The sequence below is a fragment of the Cnephaeus nilssonii genome (assembly GCF_951640355.1).
Source record: "Cnephaeus nilssonii genome assembly, chromosome: 11".
NCBI lineage: Eukaryota > Metazoa > Chordata > Mammalia > Chiroptera > Vespertilionidae > Cnephaeus > Cnephaeus nilssonii.
In genome coordinates, this window is record NC_137082.1 from 8994202 (window position 1) to 9013570 (window position 19369).

The 19369-nt window shown below is 43.5% G+C and overlaps 1 protein-coding gene across 7 annotated transcripts in view; it reads left to right on the top strand.

Moving 5' to 3' along the window:
• ZNF217 (zinc finger protein 217) overlaps positions 1–19008 on the top strand; it is a 39650-nt gene extending 20642 nt beyond the window's left edge. For all 7 annotated transcript variants that reach the window (XM_079785187.1, XM_079785189.1, XM_079785188.1 and 4 more), the window contains 5 exons: positions 5184–6919; positions 11220–11336; positions 12446–14011; positions 15466–15597; positions 16932–19008. In XM_079785187.1, the coding sequence (XP_079641313.1) occupies positions 5533–6919; positions 11220–11336; positions 12446–14011; positions 15466–15575 (3180 nt within the window). In that variant the 5' untranslated portion in view covers positions 5184–5532 and the 3' untranslated portion in view covers positions 15576–15597; positions 16932–19008. The remainder of the gene's footprint in view (positions 1–5183; positions 6920–11219; positions 11337–12445; positions 14012–15465; positions 15598–16931) is intronic.
• The last annotated feature ends 361 nt before the right edge of the window (positions 19009–19369 follow it).

The window sequence follows — 19369 nt, forward strand, 5'->3', positions numbered from 1 at the left end:
GGAGGGCAGTATTTATATGTCTGTAAAGAACCACCTCATGCCTTAAAAGGCATTGACTGCCATGTTTATGTTTAATCTGAAGTTAGTTAAGTTTGGTACAATTAAAAACCCTCACTTTGGCCTTGTGGGAAAAGAGGTGTAGGGGTGTAGAGTAGTGGTATGGTATAATGCTTAAAGTTATTTGTATATCTGTTCATATACAAATATATACATATGTGTGTGTACCTGTACACATTCACTGTTTTCTTTGTAGAGAGTTAAAGAATACAGGTAAAGATAGAACAATTTGCTTTTTTAGTTCTCCCTCCCTCTCTTTGGTGCAGTATTCTAAAATCTTTTCAAAATGTTAAGATAGTACTGGTTAAGTCATAATAACTCACTGATAGTAATGCTTAATCTTGCTTAATTAAAATTCTTCTTTTTATCCATTTTCCTTATAGTTCTCTTTCAGGACAAGATAAAAAATTTTAAAGCCAGTTTACAGACCACAGTATCTGTAGTACTAATAATACTGAAACTAAAACTAATACACGTTGCTCTAAGTTCACAATAATATTCTTTAACTGACTTAATTGATTTGGAATGAAGCAGGCAGAGTTTTTTTATTTTTTATTTTTTTCCCGAGGCAGAGTTTTTAATCATGACATTCAAATATGCTAACGTGATTACATTTTATAGTACTAACTGTGGTTTCTAATCCTATGTAGAACTAACTGGGCACTTATGTACAATTTCAAGAAAATGAGACTATATCCTGTAGAATCTTCCCAAACTCTGCCTTTGAACAATCATCTGGTTTTGAATAGTTTAGGTTGGGATGTTGAATATCAACTTTGAGTATTTTAATCTTTTTCTGCCACTTAACTTTTAAACATCTTTCCACAACTATTTTAGGGAAGTTGGGGGTTGACCATTTAGCCTCCTGGGTGTGACCTTGGTGATTTCCTTGAAATAGTGCTAAAGGATTTCAAGTTATAGGTTTTGATTACTACTGTAGATTACTATGTAGAGTTATCTTCACTAGTCAGATTAAGAAAAAATAGTATGTGTAAAATATGGAAGGGAAACTTCTATAAGAACTGTAAATTTCCTAACCAGATCTTGGAGATAATTTTACAGTTTAAAGGTACAAATGAATTGGTCAGTGACTAGCAGTTTAGGTTGTATGTTTTAATGATCATTTAATTGGGCTCTTAACTGGGAGGGGGATAGTAGATTTACTGGTTACTTTACATTGTGTGGCTCTAAATAGAGTTTTTTATGTGTTTTGGACAGTTTTGAGGACCATGAATACCTTATTGCTCCGTGCTATGGTAATGAGTAGTCCACACAGTCTGGTTGCTTCCACACATAAAGAACAATATTTAAAGTTACAGCAATTGTCAGTGTGGTGGCATTTACTTCTGATTTGTTGTGCTTAAGCTCAAATTATTGTGCTTTTCATTAAGCACTGTATAATGTGTAATATTTGCTGATTTCTAGATCTACAGGGAGTGGCAGAATTCGAAGTAGCTTTACTCACATTGAATATCTTAAAAAACAAAACAAGAAATGACCTAAAAAACATCAGACTTCTATTTCAGGCAATTATAGCAATAGGGTTCTACTTTTTTAGAAAGATGGTGTTGTGGTAAATTTAAAGAAAATCTATCAAGGTAATCACAATATAAATAAAACCCTAGTGTTCTCTCAGAATGTAAGGTTAAACTGAAGAACTTCCTGCCTTTGGTGCCTTGGGTATATATGGCTGAGGGTTAAGTGCTATTTATGTGAGTAAAGGTTCTAGGAAAAGTTTTTAAACATTGAAAACCATTTTTGCAAAGTGCCTTTTAGTAGCTTAGTGTGTTTGGAATGCTCCCTTTTCTGCCACTAAAAGCATTTAGACTAAGTGTTGGGTTAGAATTCCCCCCCCCCCCGCCCCCCCCCCCCCCCCCCCCAGTGCTTTGTCAAGAGAGACAATTGACATTATCAATAGTCATCGTTCTGTGGCTTCTGTGTGCTTCACACGAGAGCGCTGAAGGTCTGGGAAGGCTGTGTGCACTCACCCCATTCAGTTGGAAATGGTGGTTGGTTATTAACAGTAATTAGGTTAGAATGTCTATTTCTCCTAAGTTCTGTATTTATTAGAAAGTCTTCATTATTACAATCACTCTAAACATTTTTGTTTAGTAGATTGGTTTTAAGTAGATACTGATTTATAATTTAAGGAAGTGTTTGTCTATATAGAATTTCTAGGCAGGAGTCGGGGCATTTGCTATTAGGTTTCCAAGCATGGCCCGCATTTTTGTTTCAGTGGGTCTGTGAGTTGAGTGGTTGTAAACCAAAGTGATTGTTGCTTGTGCTGAACAACTTTATGGTATGGTTACATGATTTTTCTTTTTATTACCCTCTTGAAATTGCAGAGAATGGTAATTAGATGGCAGTGTGGAAGTTGTGATGAACATTCAAGTTAAATTCAATATCAGGTATGGCTGGTGACCGAGGCCAGAGATTCATATATTGACTGTACTGACTATATAGTGCTGTTCATTTATTCACCAGGAGTTAATATTGAGGGCCTAACTCTGCCTGGGACCCCTTCTAGGTGTGCACTGGAGGCAGCAGGGGGCTAGCAGGGAGAGGGGGGCGGGGAGACAAGGCGACAAGGTCTCTGCTCCTAGGCTCTGGGCTCTTTAAGGATGGCCCAGGGTTTTCATATCTCATGGGTGAGTAGCAAGGATTTCAATGACCCAGGGTCATCTAGTGCCTGGGACAGTAAGGCAAGTTATGACTTCAGAGTCTACCTCAGAAGCTTCCCCGGAAGAAGAGCTTCAGTTTTCCCTGGGAGGGTGGTCTCCCTGCCACCCTAGAGGTCTCTGGCCTGAGCCATCTTCCCCTCATCTTCAGGCCTCCGCCCTGGTCACGACTCTTCCCTCTCCCCAGGCAGAAAGGAAGGTGCTTTTTCCTAAATTTTAACTGCCTCCTTTACCAATCCTTTCGGTCTTCCGTTAGGCTGATGATAACTTAACCCAGATATTTAACATTTCAGAGAGAAAAATGGAACCTAAACAGTCTTTCCAAGCTGCTTTCCCAGCCTTTGCCTGGTGGGAAGTCACAGGGATACCCCACCTCATGTTTCTAATCCAGAAACTGGGTGTAGGTTGTGTCTTTTGGGGAAAGATTATTTTTAGGAAAGTGGAATTCCCCAAAACTTAAAAAATGTCACAGACTAGTGAATTTTCTTTAAAAAAGAAAAGTTAATAATGTTGAGGTTTGACGTGGGGGCTAACTTTGATTTCTGCCAAATTAGGACATTAAAAAAACACACCTCTACTATGTGCCAATGCATCCTTTGTTTTGTTTTTTTTAAAGGTTATTTTGGCACCAAAACTAGAAAAGAGCTCAAATAGAGGGCAGTCTTTATTCAAATTGAAATGAATATGAACTCCTCGAGTTGTTTTTCTTTTTCTCACTTAGTTGTTGGCCAGTGAAAACAGTGTTGTCAGAGTTTGGTAACTCCTTTTCTAGAATATGTGCTGTTAATTTCGTCAGGTAAAATATTACCTGGGATGCTGGCAGTCAGTAAATATTTGTTGAATGATAAATGCCTGCATAGAAACCTAAATAAATGATCAGTCATGTATTCAAATATCATTTAATATTTTGATTAGTATAGTCATTAAGTATCCTTTTGACTATATCTGTCCATAAATATAGGTTTTACCCCCAGAACCATAGAATTTTGGAACTATGAGGTGATCTGTAATTTATCCATCTGCATTAAGTAGATACTTTTGAGATAATGTGGTGACCACTTTAAGGTTGTGACTCAGGCAGGACTAGAATTCAGGTTTCCGGAGTCTTCTATTATATCCCTCCAAGTTGGTAGTCAGCCCATGAGTTGACCCTCTATTGTGATGGCAACAAAAGACTAAGAAATTAACGCAGAATACTTCAGTGCATTCTTTCTTTACTCTGATCTTTGATCTACAGTCTTATTTGGAAAAGTTTAAAGTTTAGTTTTTTTCAAAATAAAGATAACAAGGAATATGAGCAGTTTCTCTGTTGAGTGTGAAGAAATTTTTCCTCGTCTTTGAGCTTGCTCTTTGAGGAAGTGGAGAGAAGGAAAGTAAACTTTTTTTTTTTTTTCTCTTTAACGGTGCCTGTGGTGGGAGTAGTTTGCATGCCCTTTTTGTTTTCTTGGGTAGAATTAACTGACTTCAGTTAAAGTAGTTGGGATTATTTAAAAACGGATCTTATGCTTGCCGTAAAGGTGGAGGGTTTTGGCTTTAGAGGTTAATTCTTCTCCAAGAGTGAAAATTAACTTCTAAATCAGCCTGCAGAGCTAATGCAGTCACAGGCACCCCCACTCCCCCCCCCCCCCCCCCCTCCGCCAGCCAGTGCACATGTGAAAGGTGGATAAAATGAAAGGACCCATTTTTGACTTCAAGGCTAAGGCATGCTGAACCAGCTATGTTGAGGATCTTATTTTAAACATGTACATTCACAAAGTAGCGTTGTATGTATTTCCTTATTTATTGCTTGGACAGGAAGCCTTCCCTGATGCTTGTTGAAGGTAGAGAGTTGTCAAAAGCAAACTGGGATTGGGCAGTGGATTGGGGTTTACAGTTTCCAGTGAACCAGAATTTCTCATGGTTCCCGTGGCAAAGATGAACCACCATCTTGAGGTGTTCTGTATTTCTTGAGGGGAATTTTAGGAAAGGTCCCTATTTTGTGTGTTTGACCTGTGTAATCCCCTAGTGTGCTTTCAGGCATGTGTGTTTCTTGTCTGTTCTTTTGTATATAAGACAGTTTGAAGCTCTGGCTTTTAAAATGTTACCTTTCTTTGTCATCTTATTCTTATAGTCTCTAGGTTTGTAGAGGCTGTTTATAAATATACAGATGTACAGTTCAGTGACATTTGAAATGTATTTATCTGAATTGGACAGTTTCTATCCTGAAACTGCACAGTGTGGATTTAAACTATTAAAGCATCATGTTTTAAGTTTCCTAACTGGATGGAATTCTAGTGATGTGATAGGTGTGCTGATTGGACAAATGAAATCGTTATTTAATCAACAAGCTTGTTTAACAGGCTGGCACTGTGTTAAGTTGTGCCTTCTCTGCTACATGGAAAAGGTCCCCGTGACCACGCACCCAGCCCTCTGGGCCGTAGCTAACCCTTTCTGTTTTTCCCTCTCTAGGTTTTGGAAATCTTGTCTCCAGATTGCTGGAATTGACTTGCTCAACTGACTCACTCACTCTCAGTGGAGACAAAGAGAAGTAATGCTTTGTGCTGACTCATATTTGAATCAAAGCATCGCGGAAAGAACCAGTGATACTCTGTCACTGAGCTTCCTAAGACTTCTGAAGATAAGAAGTTAGAGGAATATACATTTTCTTTTGAACTTTTATAACAAATATTTGCTCTAGTTTTGAAGCCCAGGACTGCTGGGGGTGTGAGTGACAAGTATTACAAGTGGCCTTATTCCAAGTCCAGAAATTCCTCAGCCAGATTCTTATTTTATACACAGTCCTGAAGTGACAGGAAACATGCCAACTCAATCCCTCTTAGTGTATATGGATGGACCGGAAGTTATTGGCAATTCTCTTGGCAGCCAGATGGAGCTAGATGATGCCATGTCAGTAAAAGGGACCACCGCTGTTCCTTTCAGAGCCACGCAAGAGAAGAGCATCATCCAAATCGAAGGCTACACGCCCTTGGACTGCATGTTCTGCAGTCAGACCTTCACCCGCTCTGAAGACCTCAATAAGCACGTGCTGCTGCAGCACCGGCCCACCCTCTGTGAGCCCGCAGTTCTGCGTGTGGAAGCAGAGTATCTCAGTCCTCTAGATAAAGGTCAGGTGCGAACAGAGCCCCCCAAGGACAAGAGTGGCAAAGAAAATGAAGACTTGAGCTGTGAAGTTTGTGGGCAGACATTCAGAGCCGCGTATGAGGTTGAGATCCACATGAAGACACACAAGGACTCTTTCACCTACGGGTGTCACGTGTGCGGACGGAGGTTCAAGGAGCCCTGGTTTCTGAAGAACCACATGCGAACACACAATGGCAAGTCGGGGGCCAAGAGCAAGTTGCAGCAGGGCTTGGAAAGCCCGGTCACCATCAACGAGGTTGTCCAGCACCAGGCTGCGGAGAGCATCTCCTCTCCTTACAAGATCTGCATGGTTTGTGGCTTCCTATTTCCAAATATAGAAAGTCTGATTGATCACAGGAAGATGCACACCAAAGACACGGCTTCCGGTGGCAGCAGTCCCCAGGCAGACTCTGAGCAGACGGGAATGCCAGCCCCTAGAGACGAGTTCCTGCAGTTCCTAAACCTCAGACCCAAAGCTCACCCTGAAACTACGAAGCAGCCCACCAGATGGATACCTCAGCTCGACCCGTTCACCACCTACCAGGCCTGGCAGCTGGCCACCAAGGGCAAAGTCGCTGTCTGCCGGGAGGTGAAGGAGCAGCCCGGGCAGGAAGGGAGCACCGACAACGATGATTCAGACAAAGAAGAGCTTGGAGAAATCTGGAACGGGAGTAAAAGCCATCCTGAAGGTTCTGGAAAGTCCAGGTCCAATAAGAGCGGTTGTACAGGCCTAGCACAAGATAAGGAGAAGCCTAGACATGCCAACGGTGAAGTGCCTTCTGGGGACGTGGACCCCAAGTTGTCCAGTAAGAGTGAGAAGCCCACGCATTGCTCTGAGTGTGGCAAGGTGTTCAGAACCTACCACCAGCTGGTCCTGCACTCGAGAGTTCACAAGAAGGACCGGAGGACAGACGCTGAGTCGCCAACCATGTCTGTGGATGGCCGGCAGCCTAGGACGTGTTCCCCGGACCTAGCCGGCACCCTTGATGAAAACGGACCCACAGATCGAGAAGGAGGCTCTGAAGATGGATCCGAGGACGGACTTCCCGAAGGCCTCCATCTGGGTAAGCTGCGTGTTGGGAGCGGCCCTCTGCAGGGCACAGGCACCTCAGGGTCCGGGGCCTTGGAGTCCAGGCTGTTGGGATACCACCCTGTCGAAAGTCGCTTACTTCCTCTGGGTTGAGTTAAAAGGCCCCTCTATCAAGGTTTCTTCCTGTTCTGAAAGTTCTGGGATTTTATATTTTGCTAATAAAGGACACACGTTATTTTACCTTGTGCATCAGCCTAAAGTGATGCTTCCTCAGTGGGGTGGTTTTGCCCCAGAGCAGCGGTCGCCAACCTTTCGGACCTCACGGACCACCAGAGGTCCGCGGACCACGGGTTGGCGACCGCTGCTCCAAAGGTTTCCTTAAATCAGCGGTCGCCAGCCTTTCGGACCTCATGGGCCACCGGTTGGCGACTGCTGCCCCAGAGGACATCTGGCAGTGTCTGGAGACACTTTTGGTTGGCACAACTGTGTGGGGGTGTGTGCTGCTGGCACCCCGTGGGTGGAGGCCAGGTACGCTGCTAAACATCCCCCAATGCACAGACGGCCCCACAACAGAGAAAGAGCCTCCCAAACTCAGTAGCACAGGGTTGAGACCCTGGCTTTTGCTTTTTTTTATTGCATTCCTGATCTTATCTATAAAAATAAGTTACCTTTATGCAGTAAACTTCCCTGTCTGCCAAGGCCCAGCTCTCATATGTTTATTGCAAATGGATTTCCAGTGGTGAGAAGGCACTAGGAATGGTGGGTAACCAGCGTGAGAATACTGCTGTTAGAGACACCACTTGGTGTGCTGGTATCCCGTCCTTTGTGTCTGGGGGTAGTGTTCATTAAGTTAGCTCAGAAATAAATGTGTCTAAAATACAGGGCATGTGAACAACCAGAGGTGTTTTCAGGCAATCTCATTTGCTCTGCCAAGTTTCTACTGTGCTAATGACATTTATTATGGGAACCGGAAGCTGCTATTGAAGGCTGGTTAACATGTTGCTGGAGTCCCAGCGGACGCTAGCCAGGGCAGAGGACTCCACCTCTCCTCACCCAGAGCTTCTCATCCATTTGACCATATTTTGCTTGAATAAAGAATTCTGCTGCTTGAAAACAGTTTTAAAACCCAGAAGTGGATGATGAGAACATGAGTTAGTTTTAGAGAAACTTTATCATTTAGAAAAGTGTTTTCAGTTAAAACAAATGCTGCCTTGTGTTGTAACTTGACTGGATGTCTGTAAGAGGTCTGCGCGTGAGACCCAAGATGAGTTTGACCAGATAACACATTGGACTCGCCATCCTCTTTTAAGCCTGTGCCCGCTTCTTTTTCTGATCACGTGATGGATGTGAGAGCTGTGGTTTTCATGTCAGATAGTTAGACTGCTTTGAGTTTCCTGGGATGCAGGAAACCTGGCACTTAGAGAGCTACCATCTTCAGTGTGCAGAAGTCCAGAAAATACATTATGGTGTCTTAGTGACATCATAAGAAACTTAAAGCCCAGCCCTCTAGTCTTCCATGTGGTATCATTCAGAGTCAGTTCTGTTCAGGGCCATGTTGGGAAATAATGAGGCTCCTGAGATGCCCCAGTGCTCCGAGAGAAATGAAATGGCCAGTCCATGTTCTGCCAGCAGGTGGTGTGGGCAGAAGAACCTGGTGGAATGGCAGTCAGTGTGGCTCAGTGGTTGAGCATCAACCCATGAACCAGGAGGTCACAGTTCAATGCCGATCAGGGCATGGGTTGCGGGCTCGATCCTCAGTAGAGGGCGTGTAGGAGGCAGCCAATCAAGGATTCTCTCTCAGTTGATGTTTCTATCTGTCTCTCCCTCTCCTTCCTTTCTCTGAAATCAATAAAAACGTATTTAAAATTTTTAATTAAAAAAATAAGCACCTGGTGGAAAACTTGGGCTTGGTCATTGGGCAACTAGAATACCCATTATACCTGGGAGCGCCGAGACCCGGGCTTAGTCTGGTTCTGCCACTGCATTGTTTTGTGACTGATTATGTGTTGCTTAACCTTTCTTTGCCCTGATTTCCCTGTTTGCGAAATTGGTTCATCGAAATTTTCCTTGTCTTTCACCTCTCAAGGATGATTTCAATAGCTTGCCTATAAAAAGTTCAGTCCTTAAAGGATAGCACTGTAAAATCAAAGGTGATGCTAAAAAGAGCAGGAACCAGGTAGATGTGGACATTTCATGTCCTTTCTGTTAGAACAAAGGCATTGCCTAACTTTTTGGATCTGATGCAACATACCATAAATCCTGACACATAGTTGGAAGTAGGAAATTGCGATTAAGGTACCAACCCAGCGACAAACTCAGCTAGTTGAGTGTGATTGTAAGGAGAGCTGGGTGTTCTGTATGCAGGGAATTGTTTCTCCTAGATTTATGAGGCTGAGGCAAAAGTAGGCTTGCAGTTGAATGTGACAGACTTTATTCTTGTATTTATTAATTACTGTATTTTCCATTTGAGCAACTGTAAACCTACTTTTGCCCTGCCCTGTATTCTAATGATGTCTTCTGGTCTAGATTGTATTTACTATAATTTATTATCAACCTGGCTTTCTTTAGATTTATTTTTTTGGTTTTAATATGAGAGGAGAGGAGAGAGAGAGAGAGAGAAACATCAATGATGAGAAGAAAATCATTGATCAGCTGCCTCCTGCACGCCCCGCATTGAGTCCACAACCTGGGCTTGTGCCCTGACTGAGAATCAAACTGTGACCTCCTGGTTCACAGGTCGACATTTAACTACTAAGCCACACCGGCTGGGCATAGATTTACTTTTAAGAAGATCCAAAAGGGAAGTAAATAATTCATTACAAGTTTTGTTCTAGCTTTTTTAAGTGGGTTTAATAGTTCCTGTGATTACTTTTAAAGTCCTTGTGGCACCTTTTTTTTAGATCCAGGGTTGTCTCTGCCATGTTAGCACATGTGGAGGTGTTCAGAGGTTAAGCGATGGACACATTTTCCTCAGGGGAACTTAGGGTGACAGAGTGTATGGTCCTGTCTGTATTGTACCTGGAGGCTGACTGAGGGCTGGCTTGTAAGCTGCTTTTTAAAATCAGTGAGCTATAAATAATCGAGAATGTGAAATGTGGAAGGAGCAGGGGAGCGAGAAGCCTTTTAGTTGAAAATAAGTTTTTCAAGGCAAAAGGACCAGTTTAGTTATGCTAAATTTTAATAGCTCTCCCACTCATCGTATCGTAATGCTCATAAGATGAGCTCTACAATAAGAGGATGTTGAGCTAAAACTTAACCACTCATTTTCTGGGGGAGCGGGTATTTTCACTGCAGTATATAACTAATTAATTGTCTTTTGGAGGGCTGGCGTGATGTTTAACGATCCTTTAATTATGTGTCCCCAGTTGACCTTTGCTCTGTTGCCTGTAAGATACACTGTCCCGATCACCCTGTCCAGATTGAAGTGTAAAGTTTAACGCATTGTAATTGAGGACAGGTTTGATTAGTCAGCTAGATTGCGGCCATGTGTGTGCTGTGGACAATACAATCTGCTTTCCAGAACGTTGCTAAGTGTTGACAAACTTTCCTAGGTGGTTGCTGGTGCCAAACCTTTTATTTTCTGTGAAGATTAAGTTGTGCTTGCTACCCTCTAGTGGTAACTTGCCCAATCTTAAGATAAAAGTCTATTTTCCCCGGTGGTTGGGAAAATTGGTGATTTATATTGGCTCAGTTTTCTAAATTAGACTTGCTCTGAAGAAGCTGGTTGTTCCAGCCGTTTGTGTAGGTCCGGCTCCAGCTGGCCTGATCCTGCTCGTTCTGCCACGTGGAGAGTGCTGCCTGCACATCTGGCTGTCAGTGAACTTTCCCTGATTAGCAAATGGAAAACTCAGTCTTTTTAAAAAAATATATTTTTATTGATTTCAGAGAGGAAGGGAGAGGGAGAGAGTGATAGAAACATTAACGATGAGAGAGAATCATTGATCGGCAGCCTCCTGCACGCCCCACACTGGGGATCGAGCTTGCAACCCGGGCGTGTGCCCCGACCAGGAATCGAACTGTGACTTCTTGGTTCATCGGTTGATGTTCAACCACTGAGTCACCCCAGCTGGGCAGAAAACTCAGTCTTTAACAGCAAACTGCTGCAGCCCAAAAACCCACCCCAAACAAACAAAAAAAACTAAACACGCGCATGATATAAAACTGCAGACAACCTCAAAACATTTGGTGTGTTTTTAGCCTTTATGGTTTACCCAACACTAATATAAAAGTTATTGTATGCTTTTGAAAAATGTTTCCATCAAGAAAATTTCAGTCAACTCGCCTTATTGATGTACTTGAGCTGTCTTTTTACACATTTTTGTTTCTGCTTTAAGATAAAAATGACGATGGAGGCAAAATAAAGCATCTGACATCCTCAAGAGAATGTAGTTATTGTGGAAAGTTTTTCCGTTCAAATTATTACCTCAATATTCATCTCAGAACGCATACAGGTAAGGAACTTTTTAGATTTTTTTTAAAAGGATGTATTAGTCAAAAGAATTATGAGGTGTTTTTTGTCTGATTTTTATTGTTATTCAGATAATCTGGTAGGTCCTTGGACTAGTTTAAGAATAAATGTGTAGCATGCAGGTTGCAGCTGTCATTTTAATACTTTCAATATCATTGTAACTTGAACTATTGTTCCTACTTTGAAATTAGTTTCCTGTTTAGTTTCTGATTACCGTATTCTCTCATTTTCAAACCTCTTTCATGTGTTTTTTTAAATTTTTTTTATTGATTGCTTTTAGAGAGAGAAACATTGATTTGTTATTTATTTCACTTATTTATGCATTCTTTTCCTTTTAAATTCAATTTGTTGGGGTGACATTGGCTAATAAAATTATAGGTTTCAGGTATACAATTCTACCACACATCACCTGTATATTGTATATTTAACATCCCAAGTCAAGTCTCCTTTCATCACCACTTATTCCCCCTTCCCTCTAGCAGTCACCTTACTATTGACATTGGTTGATTCTTGTATGTGCCCTGACTGGGGCATGGAAACTTGAAACCTTGGCAACGTTATCAGGACAATGCTCTAACCAGTTGAGCTACCCAGCCAGGGCCTTTAATGTATTTTAAGGCCACAGCTTCTTTGTATTTTTATAGTTTAGAATTAAATGGGAATATATTTTACAGATTTTTCTTTAGATTGTGGAAGCAGCTGTAACAATGGGTAGAAAGCTGCGTGCACTTGAATTTCATCTCTTCCTCTCACTAGCTATGCAACTTTGATCAAGTGATTGAACCTTTCTGCGCCCCGTTTTCTGAGCTGTAAAGGATAATAATATTCACTTTCATAGGGCTATTATGAAGGTTAAAGAAGTATAAAGTGTTGCTATTTTATTTTTAAAATTAAGACATATTCACATGTCAAATACTCAGTATAGTAAGCGTGGTAAAGCAAACACCTCGTGAGGACTCCTGGGTATGAAGATCAGTAGATGGAGAGGGAAAAGGAAAGAGCCCTGTATTCTGTGTGAGATTCTTCAAGTTTCTAAAGATCTCTTGATTTTTTCCATAAACTTCTGTAATACGGTAGTGTTTCTTGTTTTAGGTGAAAAACCATACAAATGTGAATTTTGTGACTATGCTGCAGCCCAGAAGACCTCTCTACGGTATCACTTGGAGAGACACCACAAAGATAAGCAGGTCGATGTGGCCGCTGAGGTCAAGAGCGAAGGGAAAAACCAGGAGCCCGAAGATGCACTACTCATCGCCGACAGTGCGCAAACCAAAAATTTGAAAAGATTTCTCGATGGTGCCAAAGATGTGAAAGGCAGCCCACCTGCCAAGCAACCCAAGGGCATGGGCCCTGCCTTTCAGAATGTTCTGGGCAGTGCTGTCCTCTCGCCAGTCCACAAAGATACTCAGGATTTCAATAAAAATGCAACTGAAGGTCGTGCTGATCAGATAGGCAGACACCCTGCCCCTGCTTATTTGGACGTGTTAAAGAAGAGACCAGCGTCCGAAGCGCAGGCCATCAACCTCGCTCGCAGAGCAGAAGTGGCTGCTCCGCCTCATCCTCACGCAGACGCCACTGCCGCCCGCAAGGCCGAGTTCGGCCTCAGAGAGAAGGCAGAGGTGGCAGCGGACAGCAGAGTGAAGCCCAGCGTGGACTGTCAAGAGAAACCTTTAAACTTATCCCTCGGGGCGCTTCCCAGTTGCCCGGCAATTTCTTTGAGCAAGAGTTTAATCCCAAGTATCACCTGCCCATTTTGTAACTTCAAGACCTTTTATCCAGAAGTTTTAATGATGCATCAGAGACTGGAGCATAAATACAATCCCGACGGTCACAAAAACTGTAGAAACAAGTCTTGGCTTAGGAACAGACGCACTGGCTGCCCACCAGCTCTCCTGGGAAAAGACGTGCCTCCCTTGTCCGGTTTCCCCAAGCCCAAGCCCAAGCCCAAGCCCGCCTTCCTGGCCCAGTCCAAGACCCTGCCGTCAGAGAAGGGGAAGCCGGGCCCCGCGGGGCCAGGCAAGGCCCCTCTGGCCTCAGGGATCGACTCTAGCACTTTAGCCCCCAGTAACCTGAAGTCGCACAGGCCACAGCCCAGTGTCGGGGCTCAGGGGCCTCCGGCCGCCAGGCAGCAGCCCTCGGAGATGTTTTCTAAAAGCGGAGTTTCTCCTGCCCCGGAGAAGACGAAGAGGCCAGAGACGAAGTTCAAAGCCCCGGTGGTCTCCGTGTCCCAGCCCTCGATGAGCAGCAGCACCAGCAATGGCTCGGCCGACTTCTCGGCCAAGCACGACGGCCTGTGGGCGCCCCCGGGAAGGGACTATTTCTGTGGCCGCAGCGCGAGCGTTGCCAGCCCGGAGCTCGGAGAGCCGCTTCCCAAGCGGCCAAAAGCCGGGCCCGTGGTCCTAGATGCGGAGCAGCCCGGGCCCCACTACCGGAGGGTCCTCGACCTGCCCAAGTACCCGCCGGTCCGCGGAATCACATCACTGCTGCCCCAGGAGTACGCGTGCCCGCCACCAACGGTGCTGCCCGCCAAGCCGCGGTTCCTGGCATCAGGCGAGATCGACTCCTCCAATGTGCTGACCATACACAAGTCCTATGGCGGGCCCGGGTCACTCTACACGTGTGCCCCTGCGGGCCCCGCGGCGGGCGCGGCCCTGGAAGGTACTGCCCGGCCCGGTTCAGCTGTGCGTTCTTGTGGGGGTTTCTCACGGGGACAGAACGTGGCGGGAGGTGTCTGACAGCGAGACGTTCCTAGGCTTGGCAATGGATTTTGGTCTCCAAAGCTCAGCCCTCCTGGGTTCGGTCTTATTCCTGAGTTTTGACTTTCTCTTGCTAATTTAATCTTTCTACCTTGTGGGGGTGATAATCAAAAAGGCTGTTGAGGATCCCTGACCTGACCCTCTCCTGCTCGGAAATCTCAGGTGCCATTTAGCCCCGATCACCTCCCCCCATCAGGTCTTCCCCTCCCACAGATGTGGTGTGCCCAGCGCTCATGCCCAACCTACCCTGGGATTTGAGATTTGGGGACTCCTGCCCACGTCTTACCACCCCTCCTAGGCTGTCAGCTCCTTCAGAGTGGAACACGCATCTTGGAGAACTTGAATTGCCTGCAGCCCTCACGTGCTGTCCCCACAAGGGAGTCCAGGGGTAGGGAGTAAATACTACTTGACGACCTTGACCTGTCAGGAGCAGACCCTGTGCGAACTGCTGGTTAAACAATCTTTTGAGCAGTTTTGATGTCAGGACCAATAGAATTATACTGCCTACTTAGTCCTTGGGAAATACTAAGAGAATTTCAAAAGTGCCATTACTTCCCTAAAATATGTCAGTTGTTAGCTTGTAGATAACTCGCACTCTCCCCATGGGAGTGTGTTCAAAGCCTCCGCTTCGTCATGGCAGCGTTTCGCAGGGGTGTCTGCCTGTGAAAGGGCAGCTGAGCGTGTCCTGGGCCTTTCCCACTCGGCAGACTGGGTTAAACCACCTCACCCTCCTGCGGAATGTAAGCTCTGCTCGTCCGCGCTGCCCCGCGCTGCCTCCAAGGGCCAAACCCCTCTGCTTATTAGTGTCAGGTTATGGGTTGTGTGTGGTGCCAGTACTCCACCAGGGGTAGCTTGATGTGAATTGATCGCTAATTAAAAAACAATTGCTTTCAACACTCCAGTGATTTAAAAAGTTGCGATGAAATATTAATTTTTGTTGCCTTTTGATTAAAGCATCCCCCCCCCCCCCCGCACTTAAAATGGACACGAGTCAAAACTTTGTCTTGATGAGAAAATACCATGTTACAAGTAAAGTCCTTTTTTAAATGAGTGTTTTTTCTCTTCTACAGTTTAGGCTCATGATGCATTTAGGTTTAAAGTATATTATGCTGCCTTTTTTCTTTTGGCTTTTTAGGTCTTTCTACAACAGCCAGGACTTTGAGAATTTTGGCTTTAGTGACCTAAAATCCTGTAGTAACACGTGTCTTCCTGGCACTTAAGACGAGTGGACTGGTGGGCTCCGACCACATTATCAGAGTTAGGAATTTAGAAACTTGACCTCTGACAGCCCACCCACAGCTTACCTCATCGCTTAAACAAAATTCTAAATGCCCTTTTTACTTCTTTTCCAATCAGGAAAAAGGCCTGTGTCGTATCAACACTTATCTAGCAGCATGCTTCAAAAGAGAAACTATGAGAATTTTACTGGGAATGCACATTATCGGCCAAATGACAAAAAAACTTGATTTCCTATTTTGGGGAAGAAAGGTGAGCATATATATAATGTATTAATTTTGTTTAATTGAAAATAAGCCATCTAGCTTAGCCAATATAATAGAAAGTGAAATTGCTTTTAATTTTCATTTTTAGGTGTTTTATTAAAACGTAGAGTGCTCAGGAAAGCAATAGTAAGATAGCAACTGAAAGTTAGTAAGCAGTTACTTTGTGGTAGGCATTGACTGTTTTATAGACACGGTTTTATTTCATCCTTCTTCCAGCAGGTGGCGGTAGGTCAGGCATCAGCAGATGGTGTTCTCTGCTTGTTTTTGTCAGTACAGTTTTATTGGCACCTGGCCATGATATTGTCTGTGGCTGCAGAGTTGGGTAGTTGTGAGAGGAACAGATTATTACTGACAGATTACCTGCACTGTGCACTACAGCCGATCAGTAACAGTACAGGCTGACTGTCCTGTCTGTCCAGCACTGGCCTTTTCCTGCATCCTCCGGACTTTTAGAGAGAGAAGACGGGGAGGGGGAGAGGGAGAAGGGGAGGGAGGGAAGGAGGGAGGGGGAGAGAGAGAGAGAGAGAGAGAGGGAGAAACACTGATGTGAGAAAGAAACATCGGTTGCCTCCAGTATGCACCCCAATCAACTGGGACTGATCCTGCAATGTGGGCATGTGCCCTGATAGGGAATCAAAACGGTATCCTTTCGGCAACGAGCTGAGCCACAGTGGCCAGGGCCCTGCACCCTCTTGTCAGACAACCTTTCTGATACTTCAGGACCAGCTCACATACCATCTCTGCAAATGTTTGCAGAGAGCCAGGGCTGCTTCCCCATGTGTATTGCCTCTGCCTGTGTGGTTCATGCCCATTTCCGCCCGTCTTACCTAGCTAGATGCCTGACTCCCACCTCTAGCTGAGCTCCAAGGAGAGTCCTTCATCCAGTGCCTAGCCCATTGCCGGGAATGTCATCGATAACTAGATAGATGTTGAACAAATAATGTTACAGATATTTTATGCACTTTCTTGTGGACGGAGGTTATTCTGAGTCACTTGTTTTGTTAACAACTCCTGGTCTGTCCATACATTTTCCTCTCAAAACGGTAGAAACTTGCAGTTTGTTGGAGTGGCAGCTGGCTTTGCAGACTGAATTCACAGATGTGAATTCTGAGTCTTGGTTCAGTCTTCTTCGCTGAATCAGTTAAATAAATGCCAATGACCATGGAAGTTGTGTGGCTTTATCTATTTGTCTGTCTCTCGCTACTTCCACTGCAGAGTTCAAGCTCCAGCGAACATGCAGGGCTCGAGCTCTGTGGTTCTGTTCCTTTGGTGCACGTAGAGTTGTTTTTTAATCACTCTTTCCTCCTTTGTTTCCCTTAGGTCTTGATGGATGTGTGCTCCATGAAGTTGAGTCAGTTCATCCTTCGAGAAAGTGAGCGGTGAAAGCTACTGAAATAAGCTGTGACTGTACTGTACATACGCGCAAGGAACACTACGTGCTGCAAAGGGGTTCTGTTAACTTTTGTACCAAATAGCAATAAAAACTTTAGTTGGAACAGTTGAGTTGTATACAAATGGAGACGGGAAATCTCTATTTTGTCCCTGAATAATATTTTTCTTTTTTTTAAGAATTGACCAAATAAGCAGAGTTTTTGCATACTTGAGCGCTGCTGAAAAGAATCATTTGGGCTGGGGGAGGGTGGGGAGAAAGTATATAATGCTTGCACCTCAGGTAAAATCTGTACATATATAAGTTGTACCTGCTTGTTTCAATACCCTGTGTATCCTTCTCCTCATGTAGCTCCTCACTCTGAGGAGTTCCTGCTATTTGTGCTCTTTCATTTAAGATGTACGTTTTAAAAATTTTTCTTGATGATTTGTATTATGTTAAATTGTCCGCAGTCTGTTGTCTTAAAATTTGTTAATAGAAGTATTGACCCTCTGTGAATATTGCTGCGTGTGTCGAGGTCAGCTCCTCTGATTTGGTGCCCTTATCACAGACGTCACGGCGTCGCCAGGAGGAGCCGCTCCACGGGCCCCTCTGGGGGCGGTGTCTGCAGGGCCGCGCTTCCTCCGAGCAGCCAGCTGCCAGCACCGCACCAGTGTATGTGGAGCTCCTCAAATCAGTCTCCTCTCGAACGAATCATTTTTGTTGGAAAATTCAGTTTTTTTAGGTGTTTGCTTAAATTAGTAGATAAAAAATTAAATGCTAAATTATACATGATACAGATATTGGAAGCAATTTTCAAGGAAATTAAAGTTTTGGGGAAATTTTTAGGTTTGTATTGGAAGTCAGTGCGTCTGCATTGGGGTCAGCAGTGGGCATATTCAGACACGTTGGTTCTGAATAAGAACTTCTGGCCCGAGCCTTCTGGTAACCGGGGAAGAAGTGGCCTGTTTCTAGACTTCGGTTGTCTTCCCATTTTTGGTTTTAAAGCAACAGCGTTTTCTCAGGACACATGCAATTTGGGTTTTAAAGAGAATAGAGCCACCAGTTGGCCGACTGGATGTTTTAAACTTCCGTCCCCTTAATTTGCAGTTTGTAGCTGAGTTCTCCAGCAGTCCCTGGGTTTATACCATAAAACATTTTACTAAGAAAACTGTTTGAAAAATAATTTTGCACTGTTAATGTTTCTTGTCTTAGGGGTAAAGTCCTAAGAGAATCTTGATTTTTTTTTTTTTGTTTTGTTTTCATTATGCAACATGAATGAGAAGTCTTACCTCCCATATGACAGGGAGACCGGCCTGAGATGAGTCTGCTGGCCTTGCAGCAAAGTGCTTCGTATCAGGAAAGCGTACACTATTACCCCTTTTCCTGTTCACAAGCTGAGCCATATGTACATAATCTAGATTTTTGTTTCCATAGTTTTGCACTTTTATAGCCTATTTTTGAAGATTAACACATTTGCGAAGATGATTGACTTGATCATTGCTAATCTGATGAGTGTTACAGAAAGCTTGCTCTGACTATAAGTGTAAATCTTAAAGGGGGATACATCATAGTAGAGGGCTGAAACTTAAACCTGTATTTAAAAAAAATCACCAAATCTATGAAAACAAGTCAGTTCATGTTATGCTGAAATTATGGGGGTTTTCATATTACTCCTTCCTAACCACATTTCTAAAAGTATAAAAATACCAGTTTTCTTTTTTTTTCTTTTTCACAGCCCTTGTATTCCAAAATATGTTATTATATTTTGTGTCCATCAGTATTAACTATTGGGATACTACTGGTTTTGTATGTTTTTTTTCCTTTGGGACAACAGTACATATAATAGAGGTACAATCTGTTGGATTTTTGTTTATGTATTTATTTCATTCCAGTTTGATTTATTTTAATTGTTGATACTTAAGTTGTCAAACAGTAGATGTTACTTGTTTTATTTATGATATATTTCAGCTTAAAGTTATGTTATTATATGTGGATGTAAATATAGATTTGGTGTTTTGCAGTCTTGGTTTCTGGTCTTTATTGTGTTCTGGTTTCTGACTTTGTTTCATTTAACTACTTATAAACACAATTTTAAACATACATGATAGTAGCGAGATTAGTATAATGACTACCCTTGTCCTGAGCAGCATTTTGTGTCTTTCTGCGCCTCCCCGCCCGTCTCCCCCCAGCTTTCTGAAGCAAATCTCAGACCTGATTTAACTTATCTCTAAAACACAGTGCTAATTTTTATGATCACGTGGCTGAATGGCCAGGATTCCTTGAGCCGGCTGCCATCTCACAGCTCGTAGGTTCAATCAGGGTCCAAACAAGATACCCTCTTCAGTTTAGCTGGTCTGATCCCCCTGGGCGACATTTTCATCGAAGA